Below are 24916 nucleotides of genomic sequence, written 5' to 3' on the forward strand. Positions count from 1 at the left end.
CCATACTTCTGAAGCCATGTTAGTTTTTCCTCAGGTCTTTCTTCCCTATTGAGGACTCATGAGGAGGTCTGGAAGGTTTTCTGAACACTTATGACATTTTCAAATGGTCCCATTAAATCCCTACTGGGTTTAGTTCTAAATATATGGAATATAATTTTATTTCAATTGTAATTCATTAAGAATATGTTACGTCTTTTAGCCTGGGGATGTGAATTCTAACAGTTTATTACCCATAAAGTAAAATATGGTTGCCTTTACTTTGCCTAACAATTACCTCTTTCATGCTTTATGGGACACCAGACCTCTATAAATGGCACAGGCATCTCTGTATTCCCAACTTTTATACTCCTCACTGACTGTATTATGCATGTCAAAACTTCATTACATAGTCCACAATGAAATGCTAAGTTCCTCAAGAACAGAGATTTATTCTAGATCAAATTTTTATATAGTTGACTTCCTCTATTTTCCCCACTTCCAGTACCTTCCCTAGTCCATATACAATGGGCACTTCATAAGTACCTTGTGAATTGAACTAAATTCTAGAATCTGGTTCAGTCTCTATACTATTGACTTTTGGGGATCTTATTGCCTTTCTCTTTTACAAATCCCAATGCTTGAAGTGTTTGCATGGAGAAACTCTTCTCTCTAGGGCTGTTTATAACCCTACTAGAGGCCCGGTGCATGAAATTCATGCATGGGTAGGTCCCTAGGCCTGGCCGGCAATCAGGGACGATTGGGGCCTTCTGGCTGCGGGACCGAGCCTTCCTTCCCCAGCTGCTGGCTGCTGGCCAGGGCCTTCCTTCGTTCCACACCACCCCCTGGTGGTCAATGCATGTCATAGCGAGTGATCGAACTCGCAGTCCCCAGTTGAACTCCCGAGGGGACACTTTGCATATTAGCCTTTTATATATATAGATTAGTAAGACTTTTGGGTGGGCTTTGACTAGCACTCCAAACAATATTCTAACTTTGAAGCAGTTGAGTTCCAAACTAAGATTATCCTGCTATACTTCAAAAGCAACTTTGGACAAAAGATTTTGGTATTTGTGGCCACAACAATACATTGCCATGCAAAATATAATTTTAATTCTAACTAAAATTAATCTCAAACACATCTAGCATATATATAAATGCAATGTGAACATTTGTAATAATTTCTCTTTTTTGTTTTGAACAAAATGACCACTTTCTATCTGTATGAAATGTAAAACACAAAAGTTTAACTAGAACCAATTACTGAATACCTGAAAAGTTTTTACCAAAAAATGGCATTGGACTGTATGTTAAAGGTGTATTAACAGATGGATAAATACCTAAATAAAATATCTGAAAGTGGCCATTATATCATAGTTGATAACCTGGAAAATTTTTGTTTTTCAGAATACTTAAAAGCTTGATTCTATATTCATTGCTATTATAGTTCACTGCCAATTTAAAGAAAATAAATGGTTCTAGTCTTGGATTTTACAATCAGCTTTTAGAGCCAGTACATAGTTGGTGCTTAAAACAGCTCTGAAACAGATTATTGTGTAATTATGACAAATGCCAAAATAATATAATTAATCTTAACCACTTCATCAAATTTAAGTGTCTTATAACAAAAAAGGCAACATGTATAAGCACATACAGGATTTCATAGCTGAGTATATTTCTCAAAAATTCTATAGGAGCAAATATAAAACTTATAAACAGAAATTCAACATCTTTGGACACAATGGCACAATTGTGAAAAATACATTCTATGTCACTTATATTAGGGATGGTTTTCATTTAGTTGTCCCTTATCAATAGGTCACTAAAACTTAAAATGAGTTTATCACTTGCAAATTTTAAAGCCAATTTTAAAGCTAATCATTATAGTTATTTTCTCTGTAGGTTCTGCAGTTTTGGGGTCCATGACTTTATTTCTTATATCACCAGGCCCTTATGCTGCCTCCCTGAAAAGAGCTGGTCAATGAAGGCTTGGGCCTGACAGACTGGCATGTGGCTCAAAGAGAATACCTTAAAGTAATCACAAATAACAGTGACAAGAAATAAGTGCTCTCTATTACCAAATCAGTCATCCCACAGAATGGAACTTCTTTCTCAAATATGTTCCTAGACTCAAATATATTCCTAGAGGCAATTCATGAGCTTCTGAAATCAATTCACATGCTCTGCCAATGAAGTGTGACTTCATTTTTAAAAAATCATTTAGGTAAAATGTGACAGTAGAGGCATATAAGAGGAGGGCATTTAATTCTACTTTTAAAGTGATCCAGAAAAGATATTTGAAGTGATTTCTCTAATCCCTAAGTTACCTTCTAAAATTGACTATATATGATAAGGAGAGCCCTTATTAATATTTTTAAATTTTCTTTATTCCAACAGGATACGATAATTCCCCTGAAAATATCAGAAATCACTCTCAAAAGCACATATACCAGATTAAGAATCATATATATTTTTATGAAAGACTTTTTGAGCCAACAATACTAACCTTAAGGTTGGATAAACAGTTGTTGAGGAAAATGTGCCACCTGTTCAGGAACAGCTGCTTCTGACTGACACAGAGCAGACAGGTGACCAGGGGGTACAAGGCCTGCGGAAAAAGAAGACAACATCCAGAGGATTATAGTCCAACAAACCAGTTAACACAAGTTCTCTGAAACCTCCTTATGTGGCCAGAATAAACAGGGTCCTTATAACACAGAGGTGGATATTTCACAGAGGCTTTCTGATGACAATGGGGATGAATAATATAGAGTTATATATTGTGTACAACTTTCATGTACAATAAGTAAAATCTGATACATTGATTTAGTCTTCACTTCTTAATGTTAAACACAAACTCATTTTTTGGTGTGTTTTTTTTTGGTTAATCCTCACCTGAGTATATTTTTTCCATTGAGTATTAGAGACAGTGGAAGGGAGGGGAGACAGAGAGAGAGAGAGAGAGAGAGAGAGAGAGAGAGAGAGAGAGAGAGAGAGAGAGAGAGAGATCTCCCACATGCACCCAAACCAGCAACCTGCAACCCAAATATGTGCTCTAGACCAGGAATCAAACTTGGGACCCCTCAGTCTGTGGGCCGACACTCTAACCACTGAGAAAATCTGGGTAGGTCCAAACTCTTTTTTTTTTTTTTTTAATAACTCTCAATCCTAAGAGGGAAAGGAGGAAGGCACACTAATTTTGAAAATGTTACTGGCTTTATTGCTTATAAAGCATCTACTAGTTTGTTCCTGACTTAGAGGTAGGTGTATATATTTTCTTTTGCATGTTATCTTTCTGTAATTAAACAAGATTCCTAAAAGAAATATTATTGCATTGGTAAACTCCACCAAGACAAATTTAACCACAGAAGGAATTTCTTATGACTGAATAAACAGAGGTGCTACTGCACTTTTCCAGCCTAAATGGGCCAGTTGCCTGCAGCAGCTGAAGAAGACAGAAAAGCTAATGGGCAGCCACCCAAGAAATATACATGCAGACCTGACACCACTTTGCTGAACCAGAGGCCATATACCTTTATGGCTCCCCCCCCAAATTAAGGCTAGTGAAGATTTTAAAAAAATATTACTGGCTTGTCCATTAATTTGAATTAGCAAAAAAGCAATTGCCACAATGAGAGTCAGTGCTTAACAATTCATTAACTTATTTTTAATTTACTTTATTTTTTGTTATTAAAATAATCACAGTTTTTTTTATTCCAATAATTTATTAAAAGTATGTGCAAGAGAAACCAAGATGGCAGCATAGATAAACACCTAAACTGCAGCCTCACACAACAATTTCAAAAATTCAACTAAAAGACAAAACAGACACCATCCAGAACCACAGGAAAGCTGGCTGACTGGAAATTCTACAATTAGAAGGAAAGAGAAAACCACAAGGAAAATCAGAGGAGCTATAAAAGCCTGAGATATGGAGACACCGGCGCGCACATGTGGAGAGGATGGAGGCGGAGAGGACGGGGTGGGTGAGTGCCTGGCTGGCGTTCTCTAGCGGGAAGGAGATAAAAGCTCCAGACTGCACCGAACCCCAGTTCTGACTGCACTGAACCCCAGTTCCGGGCGAGACCCTGGGGACCCAGGCTCATACTGGGGGAATCTGGGCTGTAAGGCAGAAACTCAGGGGAGCAGTGAAAGGCAGAGGTCCAGAGGCGCACACGTGAATGTGCGCAGAGGACGGACTGTTGACTGTGCTGCTGGATTTCCCTGGCGGGAAGGAGACAAAAGCTCCGGACTCCGCTGAACCCCAGTTCTGACTGCACTGAACCCAAGTTCTGGGCGAGAATCTGGGAATCCAGATTCATTAGGGGAGAGACTAGACTGTCTGGCAGCGGGCAAAACTTGAGGGCACCTTTCTCTCAGAGGTGCTTGCAGTGAGTACTGAGGGACACTGAGGGACACTGAGACCCAGGAACCTCATAGGGCTGGGCTGACGGGAAGCCAAGGCTGTTGGCTCCACCCTGAAACTCCGCCCCATCCAAGCTGAGCACAGAGGCTTTTGCAATTTTGCAAGTCTAGTTGAATAAGGCTGTCTCCTGGAGTAGACACAGTTGATCCTCACAGCCAATTGGCCTGGAGGTCAACTCCTTCCACTGATACCAACAACAATCAAGACTTAACTACAACAAGGCTGTACACACAGTCCACAAAGGGGTGCACCAAGAGTGTCCACCTCAGGTAACTGGGGAGGCTGAGCCACTGGCCCATATAGGGCTCCTAGCACACAAAGATACCCTACCAACTCAGGGAAGCAGCGAAAATGCGGAGACAAAGAAACAGATCACAAATGAAAGAAATGAAGGAAAACAAATGACTGGAGATAGAGTTCAAAACCACGGTTATAAGGTTTTTCAAGAATTTCCTAGAAAAGGCCGATAAATTTAGCGAGACCCTCGAGGATATGAGAGAGACCCTCGAGGATATGGAAAAGGACCAACTAGAAATTAAACATACACTGACTGAAATAAAAAATATTATATAGAGACCCAACAGCAAACTAGAGGAACGCAAGAATCAAGTCAAAGATTTGAAATACAAAGAAGCAAAAAACAGTCAACTGGAAAAGCAAAAAGAAAAAAGAATCCAAAAATTTGAAGATAGTGTAAGAAGCCTCTTGGACAACTTCAAGCGTACCACCATCAGAATTATGGGGGTGCCAGAAGAAGAGAGAGAGCAAGATACTGAAAACCTATTTGAAGAAATAATGACTGAAAACTTCCCCCACCTGGTGAAAGAAATAGACTTACAAGTCCAGGAAGCACACAGAACCCCAAACCAAAGGAATCCAAAGAGGACCACACCAAGACACATCATAATTAAAATGCCAAGAGCAGCCGAAACCGGTTTGGCTCAGTGGATAGAGCGTCGGCCTGCGGACTCAAGGGTCCCAGGTTCGATTCCGGTCAAGGGCATGTACATTGGTTGCGGGCATATCCCCAGTAGGGGGTGTGCAAGAGGCAGCTGATCGATGTTTCTCTCTCATCGATGTTTCTAACTCTCTATCCCTCTCTCTTCCTCTCTGTAAAAAATCAATAAAATATATTTAAAAAAAAATAAAATAAAATGCCAAGAGCAAAAGACAAAGAGAGAGTATTAAAAGCAGCAAGAGAAAAAGTTAATTACCTACAAGGGAGCACCCATACGATTGTCAGCTGATTTCTCAACAGAAACTATGCAGGCCAGACGGGAGTGGCAAAAATAGTCAAAGTGATGAATAGCAAGAACCTACAACCAAGAGTACTCTACCCAGCCAAGCTGACATTCAGAATTGAAGGTCAGCTAAAGAGCTTCACAGATAAGAAAAAGCTAAAAAAGTTCATCAACACCAAACCAGTATTATATGAAACTAGAAGCCCGGTGCACTTCCTGCACGGTGGGGAGGGGGGTGTCCCTCAGCCCAGCCTGTACACTCTCCAATCTGGGACCCCTGGAGGGACATCCCTCTTACAATCCAGGACTGCTGGCTCCCAACTGCTTGCCTGCCTGCCTTCCTGATTGCCCCTAACCACTTCTGCATGCCAGCCTGATCACCCCCTAACCACTCCGCTGCCAGACTGTTTGCCCCCAACTTCCCTCCTCTGCTGGCCTGGTCACCCCTAGCTGCCCTCTCCTGCAGGGTTGATCACCTCCAACTGCCCTCCCTTGCAGGCCTGGTCCTTCTCAACTGCCCTCCCTTGCAGGCCGAGTGCCTCCCAACTGCCCTCTCCTGCTGGCCACCTGTGGTGGCCATCTTGTGTCCACATGGGGGCAGGATCTTTGACCACATGGGGGAAGCTATATTGTGTATTGCAGTGATGATCAATCTGCATATTACTCTTTTATTAGATAGGATAGAGGCCTGGTACAGGGTTGGGGCCAGCTGGTTTGCCCTGAAGGGCGTCCTGGATCAGGTGGGGGTTCCCTTGGGGCGTGGGGCGGCCTGAGCGAGGGGCCTGTGGTGGTTTGTAGGCTGGCCATGCCCCCTGGCAACCCAAGCAGAGGCCCTGGTATCTGGAATTTATTTTCCTTCTACAATTGAAACTTTGTAGCCTGGAGCGGAGCCAAGCCTGGGGCTCCCTCCACGCCGGCAGCCATTTCTGTTGGGGTTATAATTGAAACTTTGTTGCCTTAAGTGGGTGGGCCCAGCCAGGGTATGTGGAAAGCTTTGCTTCCCCTGTTGCCGGTGGCAATGCTGGCCTGCTCTCTCAAGCTCCATTCTGACGCCATTTCTGTTTGAATTTGTTTACCTTCTATAATTGAAACTTTGTAGCTTGAGTGGAGGCTTAGGCCTGCAACGGCTGGCAGAAAGCTTGTTTCCCTCTGTTGCCTGGGAAACCTTGCTCTCTGTGGCTGTAGCCATCTTGGATGGGTTAATTTGCATACTCGCTCTGATTGGATGGTGAGTGTGTCTTGTGGGCGTGGCTTGTGGGTGTGTCGGAGTTATGGTCAATTTGCATATTTGTCTATTATTAGGTAGGATGCTGAAAGGTATTCTTTAAGAAGAGGAAGAAGAAGAAAAAGGTAAAGATAAAAATTATGAACAACAAATACATATCTATCAACAGGTGAATCTAAAAATCAAGTGAATTAAAAATCTGATGAACAGAATAAACTGGTGAATATAATAGAATCAGGGGCATAGAAAGGGAGTGGACTGACAACTCTCAGGGGAAAGGGGTGTGGGGGTTGCGGGAAGAGACTGGACAAACATCGTACACCTATGGATGAGGACAGTGGGGGGAGGTAAGGGAAGAGGGTGGGATGGGAACCAGATGGAGGGGAGCTATGGGGGGGGGAAAAGAGGAACAACTGTAATAATCTGAACAATAAAGATTTATTAAATTAAAAAAAAAGAAAAGACATCAGAGATAAAAATAAAGTATGTGCAGACAATACATGTTTATGCACATGGCTTAAATATAAAATCATTGTGGGATGTGAATTGGTAGGGGAATAATACTAGATTTCAATTTAAGATTTAACAAACTCAAAAGTAGTTGATTTTAGATTGTAATTCTAGGTTCAATTAAGTTTCTGCTACCTCAATATTTCTTTTTTTTGAATTATTTAAACCATTTTTTGTTTTTCAATTACAGTTATCATACAACATTATATTAGTTTCAGGTGTACACCCAGTGATTAGACATTATATAACTTACTAAGTGACCAACTTGATAAATCTTGTACCATCTGATATCATACAGTTATTAGAATATTATTGACTACATTCCCTATGCTGTACTTTGCATCCTCATGACTCTTCTGTAACTACCAATTTGTACTTCTTAATCCCTTCACCTTTTTCATCCATGCCCTCAACACCCTTCCCATCCAGCAACCATCAAAATGTTCTCTATTACCATGAGTCTGTTTCTGTTCTGTAAGTTTATTTTGTTTTTTAGATTCAATTGTTGATAGATATGTATTTATTTATTTTTCTAAGTAATTTAAAAAATGTTTATTGTTGAGAGTATTACAGATATCCCCTTTCCCCCACACTGTCCCCTCCACCCAGTTCCTGCCCCACTCCAGGCCTTCACCACCCTCCTGTCTGTGTCCATAGGTAAGAACTTTGGTTAATCTCTTCTCATCTTTCCCTCCTCCCTTCCTTCTGAGATTCATCAGTCTGTTCCATGCTTTCATGCCTTTGATTCTGTTTTATTCACCAGTTTATTTTATTCATTAGATCTCTTGTTCATTTATCTTGATTTTTAGATTTGACTGCTGATAGATATGTATTTGTTGCCTTTTTATTGTTCATATATTTTTTTAATCTCTTCTTCTTCCTCTTAAATAATACCCTCCAACATTTCATATAATACTGTTTTGGTGGTGATGAACTCCTTTAGCTTTTTCTTGTTTGTGCAGCTCTTTATCTGACCCTCAATTCTAAATGAGAACTTTGCTGGAGAGAGTAATCTTGGTTGTAGGTCCTTTACTATTCATCACTTTGAATATTTCTTGCCACTCTCTTCTGGCCTGCAAAGTTTCTGTTAAGAAATCAGCTGACAGTCCTATGGTCGCTCCCTTGTAGGTAACTAACTGCTTTTCTCTTGCTGGTTTTAAGATTCTCTCTTTGTCTTTAACCCTTGGCATTCTAATTATGATGTGTCTTGGTGTGAGCCACTTTGGGTTCCTCTGTGCTTCCTGGACTTGTAAGTCTATTTCTTTCACCAAGTAAGGGGAATTTTCTGTCATCATTTCTTCAGGTAGATTTTCAATATCTTCCTCTCTCTCTTTTTCTTCTGGTACTCCCATAATGCAAATGTTGATATGCTTAAAGTCCCAGAGGCTCCTTACACTATCTTTATATTTTTGGACTCCTTTTTCTTTTTGCTCTTCTGATTGGGTATTTTTTGCTTACTTATATTCCAAATCGTGATTTGATTCTCGGGATCTTCTACTCTACTATTAAATCCATGTAAATTGCTCTTTATTTCAGTTAGTGTATGCTTAATTTCTGACTGGTCCTTTCTCATGTCTTTGACATTCTCACTAAGAGTCTTGAAAGTCTCATGAAGATCCTTGAGTAACCTTATAACCATGATTTTAAACTCTGTATCCAGTAGTTTGCTTGCTTCCATTTCTTTCTTTTGTGACATGTTTCTTTGTCTCTGCATTTTAACTGCTTCCATGTGTTTGTTTCTATGTACTAGGCAGAGCTGCTATGTCTCCTGGAATTGGTAGAGTGGTCTTGTGTAGTAGGTGCTTTAGGGCCCAGTAGCTCAGCCTCCCCAGTCACCTGAGCTGAGCACTCTAGGTGTGCTCCTGTGTGGGCTGTGTGCACAATCTTATAGTTGACCTTTGATTGCTGTTGGAATCTCTGGGAAGAGCTGATGTCCAGACCAATTGGTTGTGAGGACCAGCTACAACTACAGTGAGAGAACTGCTGTGCAGGAGGTAAGGTCCAGGTGTGAAGCAAGGTAGGCTGATGCTAGAGTCGGGTCTCCAGTGGGCCTTTTATTGATAGGTTTGGGGCACGTTGTCACCAGCTGCATCTTGTTTAAATATTTTAGCAAATTCTGAATCCTGATCCAGGACAGGCCATTCATATGAAAAAGCTGCTGCAAACAGCTTGGGTAGAGCTGCAAATTTGATGGGGTGGGGTCTCAGGAATCCCCAGGTTGGAGAAAATAATGTGGGCCACATTCATTGAGACTCAGATATGGCTGCCAGTCAACCCTGCGACAGAAGAGGTCCCAGCACAGGAACAATGACCCTTGCAAGCACCCCGGACTGGAAGAAAGCATCCCCTGAGTTCCTACCCTGATGCCAAGCAATCAATGCTGTTCCTCCTATGTGTCTGGGTCCCCCAAAGCCACCTGGTGCTGGCGCTCCGAAGAAGCAAGACTGTGCAAGTTTGTGTGTGGGCCCTTTAAAAAGAACACCTGGGTCTCCAGTAGCTTCTGTGTCATTCAGCCAAAATTCCTGCTGATTTTTACAGCTCAAAGTTACGGGGACTTCTCTTTCCAGCTCTGGAACCCTGGGCTGGGGGTCTGGTGTGGGCTGGGACCCCTTGCTCCCCATGGGCAGCCTCCGCAGTGATGATCTCCCTCCTGATTAACAAAAAAACCCCAGCACACTTGGGTATCGGACCAGCCTCTCTGAGCCTCCGCCTCTCCTCTCAGTCTCAATGTGCTTTTTTCTTTAATTCCCTAGTTGTAAAACTTCCACTCAGCCAGCTTTCAGGCAGTTCTGAATGATGGTTATTCTATATTTTAGTTGTAATTTTGATGAGGTTGTGAGAGGATGCAAGTACAGGTGTTTACCTATGCTGCCCTCTTGGTTCTCTTTAGATATGCATTTATTGCCATGTTTTTCTTCTTTTTCTTAAAGAAGACCCTTTAACATTTCATGTAATACTGGTTTGGTGCGATGAACTTTAGCTTTCTCTTGTTTGAGAAGCTTTTTATCTGACCTTTGATTCTAAATGATAGCTTTGAGGTAACTCCATACTGCTCTCCACAGTGGCTGCACCAGTATGCATTCCCACCAACAGTGCAAGAGAGTTCTCTTTTGTCCTCATCCTAGCCAGTGTCAACACTTGCTGTTTGTGGATTTATTTATGATAGCCATTCTGATAGGAATGAGGTGATATCTCATTGTGGTATTAATTTGCATCTCTCTGATGATTAATGAAGTTGAAGTTTTTTTCATATGTCTATTGACCATCTGTATGTCCTCTTTGGAGAAGTGTCTATTCAGGCCATTGGTCCATTTTTTGTTGTTGTTTTTTTTTGTGTTTAATTTTATAAGTTCTTTATAAATTTTGGATATTAACCCTTTATCACATATATCATTGGCGGATATGTTCTCCCATTCAGTAGGTTGTCTTTTCATTTTGTTGATAATTTTGTTGATAAAAAGTTGTGCAAAAACTTTTTAGTTTGATATAGTCCCATTTGCTTATTTTTTTCTTTCATTTTTCTTTCCCAAGGAGATATGTATATCAGCAATAATATTGCTATGAGAAATGTCCTAGATTTTACTGCCTGTTTTCTTCTAGGATTTTTATTGTTTCAAGACTGACAAGTATATGATTTACTTATACATGGAATCTAATGAATAAAATTAACTAACAAACAAAATAGAAACAGACCCATAGATACAGAGAACAGATTGACAGCTGTCAGAGGGAAGGGGGCAGGTGGCTGGATGAAAAAGGTAAAGGAATTAAGCAAAAAAGAAACCTCAGAGATACAGACAACAGTGTGGTATAGGGCAGGAGCATAGACTGAGATATGCATATAAAATTTATTTACACAGCCAGACCAGCGTGGCTCAGTGACTGTCGACCTATGAACCAGGAGGTCAGGGTTGGATTCTAGGTCAGGGCACATGCCCAGGTTGTGGGCTTGATCCCCAGTGAGGGGCATGCAGGAGGCAGCCAACCAAATTATTCTCTCTCTCCATTGATGTTTCTATCTCTCTCCCTCTCCCTTCCTTGCTGAAATAAAAAAAAAAAAATCTTTTAAAAACATATTTTCACAAATTTAAGTAAATACATCTTAATTCTACCACACTCTACCACATATTCTATAAAAAACCCACAGTTACCTATGTTGCCATCATAACCAAAAGCCTAATTTTCTTTTATAATCAACTAAATTTTAAACTGATTTTTGAACTACTGCTACCATTGAGTGCAACTCTAATTCAGGCCAGAAATCTAAAACAAAAACAACAACAACAAAATCACACAACCAAGCATCAGTCACAATGACCACAGAATGTAGACAAATGAGCAAATTTGCCACCAATACCAGCAAAGCAACTCTGAGTATCTGCTTAAATAATGGTGGAAATGTTCACACTTTGAAGACTAGCATCAACCATGCCAGTAACCAGTGACCTAAGCAAGCTGCTCCTTCACCCACACTGTGGCAATTACAGCAGGTAAAACACTGACCAATTCATAAATCAGAGCTTTATTTACCACTGAGAGCAAAAGGTAGGAATTCAAAAGAACTTTCTATGCTGCTCTTAGTGTAAAAGCTTTTCCAGAAATTGTTTTCGCAGCCTTCTGAGAACCTTTCTTATGGGGAATTATCTGTGTCCCAACTCTCCCTCCTGTCTGGATACACTTTGGTTCTGAATATGGTACAGGAATTAGCCAGAGAAGAATCTTGAGGACTGAGAAGAGAAACTGTGACTGTAAACTTTAGCCTTCATGGAAAAATACCTAAAAATTAAAACAAAAATTAGTTAAGGCAATCTCAAAAACAAACAACACAATTCTTAGGACTAGAAGGGTCATCCAAGGTGACATGGCCTAATTTCCTTATATTACCATGATTTAATCATGGTCAATATTGAGTGCAAGCTCCAAATTTTGAAATGCTACCTTTCTTTGAGGTAGTTGTAGATAATTCTCCTATCAGTGGAATGCTTGTGATTCCTGAATAGATTCCAGCCTAGGAATTTAGTCTCTGCAGTTTTGTGGTTTGGATTTTCTCATAGTTACTAACCAAGGAATGCTTCTTTCGAGAAGAAAGTTCCAGCGTGGTATCATACAGACTTTCGACAAAGTTTCTAAGGCAGGGGACATTGACTTCATTTTTAACAGCCTGTAACAGAGATGCATGTTAATACTATATTAATTAAATTGTTGGTTATCTAATCCAATTTGAAGAAGTTCTTAGACGTGAAAATTTAACAACTCACAGCAGCAACTGGGACAAGAATTTCAACAAAAAGCCCGGCCAGGGCATGCTTGATGTCTTTGTCTTTGACCTCCAGGAAATAATGTGCACATTCCTGGGAAGCAGAAAAAGAATGAAGGGCAGGAACATAGACTGAGATATGCATATAAAATCTATTTACACAAATTTAAGTAAATGCCTCTTAATTCCACCATCCATACTAACATTGCATATTCCATAATCTATTTTAAAAAACCCATGAATTTTGCATTTATATTAAAATTAACAATGGCCCCAATGACATTTTCCAAGGCTGGTTTTCTCACTCCCCTCCTACTTCCATCTCAAATCACCAAGTTGAAAGGACAAAGCACTACAACCAGCAAGCAGGCATTCATCAGCTGACTTTCTGGTTGATTCGATCAGTCATTCATTTCTAACAAACTTCAATTGACTATTTCCTGTGTGTGATGCCCTGAGCCCTGGATTGATTCAGAAACACAGAACCGCGTCCCCCCCCTCCCCACCCCCCAGAGAAGGTAAACATGGGAAGAGAGGAAGAGGAAATTATATTTATTTGAGGCCCTGACATCCCTGGGTACAAAGCTGTTTACTTGCTAGCCCTGAATTTTAAGTGTGTTTTTTATTCCGACAGTTTCACAAGCAAGTCTGGAAGCCTTTCCTTCCCTACCTTAGACAAGAAAACCTTTGCAATAGTTTCCTTAAGCAAGGATTCCTTTGCCTGTGGACTGTTGTCAATGAAAGGATATTTTGTGTTGCCCAGGGATCTAGTAGGGGTTGGCCCGTCCAGAATTCTGCCAGCCCCTTTCTCCTTCCTGGCCTTGGGAGAAACTTACTGTGGTCTTTATTAGGTGTTGTTTTCATGGAAGAGTCAAAGGCAACATGTATTTGGGGTGACATGTTAATATCGATATTAGCTACTACCACTTATTTCCAGTCAACATTGGGATTATTGCCAATAATAGTTACTGAAGTCCCAAGTCTATCTTTATCATACTGTGAACGAAAGAAGCCACCTGCTAACCTGACAAGCTCAGGGGAGGCCTGTGTGGCAGTCTTGAAAACTCAGAGACCTAAAATAACCACAAAAGATGGTCTGAAAATTAAATATTTAACTACAAACAGGTTATAGTGGGCAGTCATTCCTAAGCTGATATCTTCCCTGACAAAGATCAACTTAGATCTTCTTTCCTGAGCCCATTTGCCTTTTTGCCTCTAAGATAACATATCTGTGAGATGTCTGTGAGATGTCTGGGTAACTTGTAACTTCCTTCTTTTGCTGGAGCCCCTGGGGCACAACCAAATGTGGTGGGCGCCAGGACAGATACTTCAAATTCCTTCATTATCATGTTAATTGTTCCTGTACCCACCTAAGTATGTGTCCATCATTTTACTTTTTATCCAATCCCAGGGGTTTCCCACCGTTTGACTTTATCCCACCTCCTTAATCCATCACCAATGAATTTCATGTAGCCGACCTATGTCCCTCCTTTGATGGCAATGTATAAATACAGATGTAACCCGCCATTCCTTGGAGCATTATCTCAATTCATTGAGGTTCTGCTTCCCGGCATATGTCGACAGTTTGGCTCAAATAAACTCACTAAAATTCTTTACAGGTTTCAATGTTTTTTTTCGTTAACAATACTAAGACCTCACCCCAAGATAGTCATTGCCAGCATGGAAAGCCACTGACAACAGAGTGGAGCTTTATGGTTCCCAGCACTGTGACCCTTTCCCTACATTATTTTGCATGTGTATATAAATACTCTCTCAAATCGTCATTCAAGTACATGGATACATGAATTAGGTGAGAGGGATAAAAGTAATAATAGTTTTATTTTTAATAATAGCAGTTACTGAGAATTCTCAGAACCCCTGTCTAAGGTTAGTGTCATTATCACCACTTTGCAGATAGGTGAGTGAGGCCTGGGATGGGAAGGTAGGGGAAGGGTTAAGTCTGACTTGCCCAAGGTCACAGAGCTGGTTAGTGCTGAAGCTTGAATTCAAACCCAAACCCAAGAAATTTGATACACAGCCTAAATTCTTTTTTAAAAACAGCCTTTTTGAGATATAGTTAACATACCATGCAACTCACCTATTTAAGTGTATTTTCTGTATATTCACTGTTGTAAAACTGTTAAGGGCAAAAAATAGAATATTGGGGACTAGCTACGGTTACGGGAAATATTAATCATGCTCTGTTAACCATGATTGCCTTACGCTGGTTAAAGAAAGGGCATTCTAACCTGGCTGGAGTTGTACTCCCCTGGGACCTGGGAGTCAACCTTGGAAAGTGGTCCATTCTCATTCAAGACCTGCCTATTATCTTGGAAAGATTTAACAACCTTGTTGTCCAAACAATGGAGTCCCACCCAGCCTCCTACTTCCCCATGTAATCTCTGTCCTACCCTATATCAGCAGCTGGTTTATGGGGGGCTGCAGAGCAGGTTTTTGTGGATGACCTGCTGCTCTCCCACACTGCCTGCATTATTGGAATAAACGCTCATATATGATTCAACCCTGTCTCTGCTTAATTGGCTCAAGTAGTGACAGGCAGCACGGACCCATTGATTGTCTGGTTACTAAACTATCACCATACTCAAACTTAGAAACTTTTTATTATCCTCCAAAGAAACTTTGCCCTCCTTATCAGTCATCTCCAGTCTCCCTACTCACACTCCCTTCCTCCAGCCCTATACTTTCTGTCTCTATAGATTTGCCTATTATGGATATTTCCTATAAATGGAATCATATATGTAGCCTTTTGTGTCCAATTTCTTTCAGTTACCATACTATGTTCAAGGTTCATCTGAATTGTAGCACATATCAGTACTTCATTCCTTTTTATGGCCAAATAATATTGTAGACCCCATTAAATTTATTCATTCATCAATTGATAAACATTTGGGTTGTATCTACTTTTTTGCTGTTACGTATAGTGCTTCAATGAACATTTTTTTTGCATTCATGTTTTTGTGTGCACATATATTTTCATTTCTCTTGGGTATACACCTAGAAGTGGAATTGCTGGATCATATGGTAATTATAGACTTAACCATGTGAGGAGCTTTCAAAAATGTTTTCCGAAGGTACTGCCACCAGCAGTGTACGAGGGTCCCAATTTCTCTATATCTTCTTGCTAATACTGTCTTTTTTATAATATATTTTTTATTGATTTCAGAGATGAATAAAAAGGGAGAGAGATAGAAACATCAATGCTGAGAGAGAATCATTGATTGGCTGCCTCTTGCACACCTCACATTGGGGATCGAGCCCGCCATGTACTCTAACTAGGAATCCAACCATGACCTCTTGGTTCATAGGTCAATACTCAACCACTGAGCCACATCAGCTGGGCAACATTGTCTTTTTTATTCTAGCTGGTTTAATGGATATGAAGTGGTACAGGTTATATTCATAGCCCCTATATCTTAGCTCTTTATTAAGATTTCACTAAGTCTGATTCAGAGCAGCATTAAAAATATCCCTTCAGATACTAAAGTTTTGTAAACTTAATAGCTGTATATTCTGTGGAATCCTCATTAGCAACAATCCCTTTGTTAGCACATAATAGTAAACACTGTGTAACTGACACCTAAACCTGTATGGTTTGGTTAATTTTCTAAATTCCTTCTGATAGTATGAATAAAAAGATCTCTTCATTATTTAAAGTTCTGATGCCTATGAATTAGCATAGCCAACTAATGCTATTAACTCTAAACAGTAAAAAATCAGCTATATTTTATTTACAGAACAATATGTAGCCAATGGGAGTAAGTGAGAGAGAGAGAGAGAGAGAGATGGGGAAAGAGAGAGAAAAGGTTAATAAATAAGACATTCCTCTGGATACCCTGCTCCAAAGGTGATGTGAAGTTTAAAAATAAAATTATGTGCCTGCAACTCTATTATTTGGTTACAAAACCCTTTCTGAATTCTTAAGGAAAAAGTAGGAATTTTTTTTTCAACCTTGACAAGTGACTGGGTTTTCACATTCCAGGTGAGTTACTTTGAGGAAGGGAGTCACTCAGACTGATAGTCCTTGGTCTTTCTGCTGAAGGTATTACCTGCATAAACTGAAGAGAGGCCTCAAAGTCCTCCACGGGGTACATCTTAATCCGAAAGAATTTCATTCCCATTATCAAGCTGATGATGCTTTGAACAACATATGGGCTCTGCTCCTTGTGCCGTAATTCTTTGAGCTCTGCCATAAATTTCTTCTTCACAGCATGGAATCTAAGAAGAGAATATGAGTGATTTATCAAATAATGGGTAGGAAAGCGACTGTAATGGAGGCCTCCAGCATCTCAGGGTGACAGGGAACAGGGATGGGGGTCCTTCAAATCAAAGTACAGTGGCTGCAATTTTGAAAGGAGTTGGTATTGGGGTTTTGGTAGAGTCCCATCTTCTCCCTTGTTATTCTGTAAATACTCAACATCTCCTTCAGGATAGATGTAAGATCCAAGGTTATATAGATTTTCTCAGAGTAGTACAGCTCTTAAACCGAGCTCCATTTCTTCAGGCTTAGCAATTTCCAACACACTTGCAGACCCCCAGGGTCTGAAGCATCAATGGTGAGCATATGAGCAATAGCATGTCAGGCTTGCTAGTTCTGACAGTGACAGGGAATAATGCCCAGGAAAATGCCCATATCCACTTCCAAAGTTTTAAGTTGTTGTTTTATTTATAGTTTCTTACCTTATAATAGACAAATATGCAAATTGACCGCACCTTCGCTACACCCAAGCCACGCCCACTAACCAAGCCACACCCACCAACCACGCCCACCAGGAAACCGTTGCAGGGATGTTGGGATGTGGTGGAGCCCAAGGCCGGGAAAGCCTCAGGCGGAGGCTTTCTCGGCCTTGGGCACCAGTGGGGAGCCTGCACGGATCGCAGGAAACCACTGGGGGCCGGCTCCTGCGATCCTTAGCAGGGATGTTGGGTGCGGACGAGCCCAAGGCCACCACCCGGGGCCAAGCCCCCGACCCTGAAAGAAGGCAGAAAGCGGTGGCCACAGCCAAGGCCTGGGTCCCCGGTGCCGGCAGAAAACTGGTGCAGGCAGCCAGGTGAATGAAGGTCTATTGCACGAATCTTTGTGCAAACAGCTACTAGTTAAGTTTATGATTATGAAAGAAAATTATTTTTAGTTTAAAAGAAAATCTAGTAATGGGAAAATTTAAATCAGCTCTACAAGATAAGTAAGTTCTCTACTACATATATGAGAAAAGATCCAGTCCCCAAGGAACTTAAGGCATTTGTATTGTTTGAAAATAAAATAATATTAATAATATTAATTACAACATTATTATATAGGATTAAAAAAAGAATAGATCTTAGAATGCAAGGTGGTAGCAAATTTTCAAAGTACCTGAGGGTGAGGGACTATAAACACAGAAGTTATCCAAACTATTTCTGAGATAGACAGTTTCACAGTTAGTTAAAAAAAGAAAACACCAGGAAATTGTTCTAAGAGTCATGATACTGCTTTTGTTTTCCTGAGACCATCAGCCGGAGGTTCTGCATAAGTTAAACGGGACAATTAATAAGGCATGATGGGAGAGGGCAATCATGATGATAGAAGTTAAAGCCATCTAGTAGAGCCTCGGAAGTATGGATCAGCAACTCTTATTACCCCCAAGTAGAAATTTTAGGACAAATTAAGAGGGTGATAAAATACAGAGACTGTTTCACTAAAAGGCAACGACAGGGGTGTATGACTGAGAGGTTGGTACAAGGGGCTTCTGACAGCTGGCAATTTCCTAGTTCTCAGCTTGGGTGGAGGAAATGACGTGGTATTCATCTGGTAACATTTGGTTAAAATTGTTTGTCTGGTTCTAAACAATGTGTGGATTTTTTCCCTTTAGGTTTGCTATATATATATATATTTCACAATAAAAAAGATTTTAAGAAGATAACGGAGCAGAAAATATAAATTCCAAACTCCAATGTCATCATTCTTTTCTACTTCTTAGAGTAAAAGAATAAAATTGATGATGATAGCCACAAGTAGTCAGACAGAGCTTACAATATGCTAGGCAAAGTTCAGTGAACTTCACATAGGGTGACTCATTTAACTCTCACAACCACTTTAGTGGGATACTATTATTATGCCCCTTTTACAGAAGAAACACTGTGGCAGAGGTTTTGTAATGAAGTCACATAGCTGGCAGAGCCAGACTTTTAAGCAAAATGTATTTAAGCGATAGTATGTCCAGATCAGTGGTTCTCAAAGTGTGGTTCCCAGATCAGCATCACCTGGGAACTTGTGAGAAACACATTCTCTGTCCCACCCCAGACTTCCAGAACAAGGAACTCTGGGGGTGAGTCCAGTCATCCTATTGAACAAGCCCTACAGGTGAAGCTGATGTGCTAAAGTTTCTAAGGTATTGGTATGAATCAGGAATAACAATCAGATACATGTGTAAGATGGTGTATATTTGATGTACCTTACATACACTCTTACATTTTTATCTTCACAGCAATCCACTGAGTCAGGCAGTGATTGCATTTCCACTTTACAAATGAAGAAACAGATCTGGAAGACTAAAGTGACAAAGACAAGACTCAAACTCAGGTTTTTCTGATCCAAATTCCAGGAATTTCCACTATAATACAGCTGCATAGTTCATGACAGTCATGAACTATGAAATGTAGCTCCTGCCCTATCTAGAACAGTGTACAGTTTAATTGGAAAGATAAAATAATGTATTTTTGACAAGGAGCCTTGTGAATAAATAATAATAATAATAATAATAATAATAATAATGAGGTGTGTTAGCATGTGTCTGGCACTTTGCCTGGATCTCTCTGATCCTTCAGGGAGGTTGAATGCCCCAGGCCAAATCACTTTCTCATATCTTCCATTGTCTTTTATTTGAATAATATACTTAAAAGCAGGTAGAGGGCATTGGAGAATGAAGAGACTCTTTTCAGCTGGATAATTAGAGATTTCAGAGGGGATCTAAGGATCTAGAAGGGCAAGCAGAGGTCCTTTGGCAGAGATGGAGAGAGGGTAGGGAGAAGAAATGGCATGGAAAGCCATGAAAATGACTTTCAATCAAGATTATAAAAATTAATAATGAAATATGAGTTTAAAAATTTAATTAATCTTACAGGTTATATTGTTTTAAAGACCACATGATACCTAGGAACATTTTCCATTTCTTTTTCATAATTGAAACAAGGAGAGGTAGGAAAAGGCAGGTTATTTGTGTAACCCACTATTTCAATATTCTCATGAGCTAGTAGTTAAAAGCCTATTTCTTATTTGAAAATAAATATGGCTACCTTTTACATAAAAAAATTCCAAAATGACAAAAGCATGTTATTTTAACATAAAAATAATCCTAAAATCTATTTGTACTAAAATCAAATTTTCCTTAAGATAATTTCAGGGAAAAATAAACTTCTCTTCAATGACTGTGCCTTTAGTATTTAGTATTATCTTTAGTAAAAACATTAGCTAAATGACATTCACATACAAATAACTTCTGCTTTAAAATGAATAGTACATATTTTAAAAGTGAGAGTAAGAATATATACATTAAAATTTTTTTAAAAATATATTTTATTGATTTTTTACAGAGAGAAAGAGAGAGGGATAGAGAGTTAGAAACATCGATGAGAGAGAAACATCGATCAGCTGCCTCTTGCACACCCCCTACTGGGGATGTGCCAGCAACCAAGGTACATGCCCTTGACCGGAATCGAACCTGGAACCTTTCAGTTCGCAGGCTGACGCTCTATTCACTGAGCCAAACCGGTTTCGGCATACATTAAAATTTTATCACATAAGGAGAAAGTAGTTTTGAAATCTATGAATCTTAGAAGCAATCATCAGTATTTAAATGAATATGTCACGTTTTAACAACAAAAAAAACTCTCTACCTTAAAATACCTAATTTTAACTTAATTGACTTTGACAAAGTTAACACTATAGGTGAATACTACTTCATAGCAAAAATGTTTTCTCTTAAGGACAATAATTAAGCACATCATCACTATTAAGATTAAAAATAGTCATTCTGTTAAGACTAAAGTAATATTAAAAACTAAAGTTATAATGAAGAAAATATTTCATATGCATTATCACTAGGAACTAGATACAAAATCTTAAATTAGAATTGTTACATTACCCAAGTTTATTTTAAAAGAGATAACCACCTGTACCTGATAAGCAAACACCCCTTTTCCCCAAGAACAAATAAAGCATTAATTCCTAAGGCAGTGATAAAGTGATGGTCCTGGTGCACTTATGAGAAGAAAGTAATGTGATAATTCGTAGTATGATACCAGTTCAAGATTGTACTGTCTATCAGTAAAGGTTAACTGTCCATTGATTGTGATGACCATAACTACAAGAACCCACTGGCCAAGTGGTTCTCCTGTGACGGCAAAGTATTGGAGCTTTGTCCAAATAGAGACATTTCTTACACTCTACTATTGCAGAATTGGGACAAATGTTGAAATCATAAAAATAGAAAAAGCCCCTGTTGGCAAGAAAAATTGGCTTGGTGTATCATACATCTAACCAAATATGGCAATTCCTACAATTTTATTGTTTAGTTATTATATTGGTTCTCAATTCATTCAGAACTAACCCTAAATTGAAGTAGCTAAGAAAGGTCATTCAAGAAGTAATGAATATTGTTATGCATAATTCACAAAAACTAAGAAAAACACAAAATGTTATTTTTGGCATATTAAACTTCATACGGACTGATGAACCGTAATGATTACAGTGGGCTATATTAAATGAAGTACAATGTAGTCTCCTGCAAAATGGCCCGGATAACTCTGCTGTTTAACTCTAATGCAAGTTTTAGCCAGTGTTTTCTTTCCTCTGTTGCTGTGAGTCTTTGAGCTTCTCAGTTCTCACTGGTGTGAGTGTACCTACCTCTCTTCCATCTAATACTCATGTTTTATGTGTTAGAAAAAATGGGTAGTTCAGATAAACAGATAAACTGGGTCAGATTAAGTCATGCCATGGAGTTTTTTGGGTCTATTCCTGAGTTCTTATCTATGTTTTGGCTAGGTAGGATTGCTGAATAAGTACTTCAATTAAAAAAATAATAATAAATTGGGTATTTCCATGATACTAAGTTAGGAAATTCCATCTTTAAAGATAAAAATCTCTTTCAGAAGGTTGCATTTCACAAGGATCAGGGCATCACTGTTGCTTTCAGCTGGCTTCTTGCCTTGGGTTCCCATTAGGTCCATAGCTCATTTTGCCTAACTAGGCATTCAGGATCTTGCCCGATCTGCCTGAGGGTGGAATAAGATGAAGATGGGAGAATAGGGTGTAACATCACTTTTGGAAGAAGTATATTATTGCTTATAATCTAACACCACTTTGTTCTAGCCTGCTAAGTAGTGTTATGGGGCCAGATAAATATAGCAATGACAATTTTCCTCTGACTTGTTTCCATGACAGAGTATAGGACATTTTTAGCTCAGCTGAATTAAGTAAGCTCGATAGTAAAGGGACATTCTAGAATGGAATTTTCCCACTCATAGATGATATCGTAATCACCCACTTGTGGAATATAGAAAACAAAACATTTTAGTATATGTTCTGCTGAAGCTAGCACAACAAAACTTTTAAAACTGATTAACTTCTTTGGAATATTTTGGCAAAGATAGAAATAATTAGATTAGACCATTTCTTTATTTGATGCAGTCATATGAAACTCATGAACTCTTGGTAGGATCTGACCCAACTGTCAAGTGAAAAAAAATAACAGAGCAGACAAATTGGAAAAAGACTTGTATTTGCCTTGCGGAGGCTTTTAGTCAGTTTCAGAGACAGGGCACACACAGCCAAAAAACCCTAGCTTCCTGTAAGCTCACTCATATCTCCGTCCTGAGAGAAGGTGGAGGGGCGGGATGAGTCCACAGAGACACCCCTGATCTTGTGGTAAAGGGTTCTGACTGACATTTACTTACTTAGCTTGTGCCAGCACTCCAATGACTTCTGCATACAGGTCTGCCACAATGTGCATATTACCAGTGTTAGGACCAAGGTACCTAAATAAGATATAATGAGACACATTAGGGGTCCCTGGTCATCTAAAACTTGATTTAGTTTTAGCACCCAACCTTGTCAAAATTCTAAAGTGAGAAATTACTTTACCCTTCTTTGTATTTAAAGTGCTTGAAAGCCAAGTTAATCACGTCATGTATTAAACTGTCTAATACAGGATGAAGAGGAATCTGGAAAAAAAAAAAGAGATGGCTCTTAATTTGAAGGGAATATTAAAGATCAAGTCAATTAGAGTACTTCCAATAATTGTATATGGACTTTATCAATCAATAAATATAATTCATATGACCCAGTACTTGAAATTCAAAAATAATTAAAAAACTTAAGTAGCTTTCAGATAAATAAATCGTATATAAAAGTAACATTAAATTACTGACCTGTTTTAAAACTTCTATTAATACTAAAGAAAAAATAAAATCAATGGCGAGGTCCCGTCTTTCCATTAAATAATCTCGCTGCTGTTCATCACTGTAAAATTTAAAAAAGTCACATTAATTGGCATTGAAGATACTGTGAGTGATATAATTCATTAAAAACTGAGGACTCATCCCAATGGACTGCAAGCCATTTTTGGTATTACAAGATTGCAGTGGTAAATACAGTATTTGCTGAAGGTAACCCTAATACTTGTGTGGTACAGTGGACAAACACTGAATCAGAATATTTGACCGCAAATTTTACATTTTCAACCATGCCAACCTGAATAGTTATTTGTGAATCTATAACCCCATCTTGTCAGCTTTTCTAAGGTATGTTTCAACCCAGGAATTCTATCATCTGTAAAGTGGATACAAACACAAGACATGTTACAATACTAGAGGTGTACAGTGAAAGTATCTTTGAAAGGAACTAAATAATGTAAGGACATAACATGGTTACCTATTGGAACAGAACTATTGGGGTGAAGAAAGAATCAGAATTGCTTTTTTTTTTTTGTCCTGTCCCATTCCTCTTGACCTTTGTGCCTTGATATTTATGAAAGGAGGAAAGAAGAAATGACAAGGTATTGGAAGAGAGAGACTGAAAACCAGATGGAAGAAGAGGTAAAACAGGCAAAGTGGAGTCATTTGAATTCATTCAAAAGTTGGGGAGCAAAGTTAGCACTGCCAGAAGGATGGACATGTAAGTCCATAACCCTTCCCTCCCCTTCCCCCCCCACATCTTATGCTTATTTAACATACTGACTGAGGGCTAATTTCGATTGAATAAAGAAAGAAAAACAAAATGATTGCTGAGTTCCCCAGCAGAGAAGCAAGAATAGTGGCTAAGAGCATTGGCTTTGGTATGAACCAGTCCTGGGTTAAAATTATGCCTCTTCTACTTCCCAGTAATGTCCCTATCTATGAATGGAAATAATAATAGCAATTATATAAAGGTTTACTTGAGTACTAAATAAGATAAAGCAGTTTACTCTCTCGAACACACAACTGCTCAATACTTGTATCTATATATACACTGAGTGGTCAGATTATTATGATCTCTGAGCGCATAATAATCTGGCCACTCAGTGTATATCCTATATAATAAAAGGCTAATATGCAAATTGTCCCCTCGACCAGGAGTTGGACCAGCAGGCAGGCTGGCCAACTGCCCATGTCCCCTCTCCCTGGCCAGGCTGGCTGGACCCCACCCATGCACGAATTCATGCACCGGGCCTCTAATATATACACTGAGTGGCCAGATTATTATGTATTCAGAGATCATAATAATCTGGCCACTCTGTGTATAAAAAGCTAAGCAAATGGCCACCTGGCCAACTGGCCGACCGGCAAGTAGGTATGATGCACACTGACCACCAGGGGGCAGATGCTCAACACAGGAACTGCCCAGCAACAGCTACTTTGCAGAGTGCCCTCTCGCACTCCGGGATCCCTTGGGGGATGTCGGACTGCTGGTTTCAGCCCGATCCTTGCATGCCAGGCTGAGGGACCCCACCTGCTGGAAGGACCCTGCTCACTCTGCAGATACCCTTCGAGCCCTGACACCACCCCAGGTGTGGCCAGCCAGGGAGGGACCGCAGGAGGTTGGCTCCAGGGCATGTCCGGCTCATCTCTCCCAGTCCCACCCTGAGGGCCACCTTCTAATTAATTTCCTTTCAATGTGCACAAATCCGTACACAGGGCCTCTAGTAGTAAATAAAGTAATGAGAAAGAATGGCAGGATTTGGACTTGTCAGGCAAATATTTTCAAAGCAAGTCAAGAATATTTTAAATATGATTTCTTTTGTCTTTAGTTC

The 24916-nt window shown here is 39.6% G+C and overlaps 1 protein-coding gene across 2 annotated transcripts in view; it reads right to left on the bottom strand.

Moving 5' to 3' along the window:
* Nucleotides 1-24916, bottom strand: part of FRY (FRY microtubule binding protein) — a 407062-nt gene that overhangs the window by 279841 nt on the left and 102305 nt on the right. For both annotated transcript variants that reach the window (XM_054718725.1, XM_054718726.1), the window contains exons 5-11: nucleotides 23058-23148; nucleotides 22771-22850; nucleotides 22584-22664; nucleotides 16703-16871; nucleotides 12637-12729; nucleotides 12441-12539; nucleotides 2483-2584 (exon numbers count right to left, since the gene is read on the bottom strand). In XM_054718725.1, coding sequence (XP_054574700.1) covers nucleotides 2483-2584; nucleotides 12441-12539; nucleotides 12637-12729; nucleotides 16703-16871; nucleotides 22584-22664; nucleotides 22771-22850; nucleotides 23058-23148 — 715 coding nt within the window. The remainder of the gene's footprint in view (nucleotides 1-2482; nucleotides 2585-12440; nucleotides 12540-12636; nucleotides 12730-16702; nucleotides 16872-22583; nucleotides 22665-22770; nucleotides 22851-23057; nucleotides 23149-24916) is intronic.

This window comes from Eptesicus fuscus, chromosome 7 (genome assembly GCF_027574615.1).
Source record: "Eptesicus fuscus isolate TK198812 chromosome 7, DD_ASM_mEF_20220401, whole genome shotgun sequence".
NCBI lineage: Eukaryota > Metazoa > Chordata > Mammalia > Chiroptera > Vespertilionidae > Eptesicus > Eptesicus fuscus.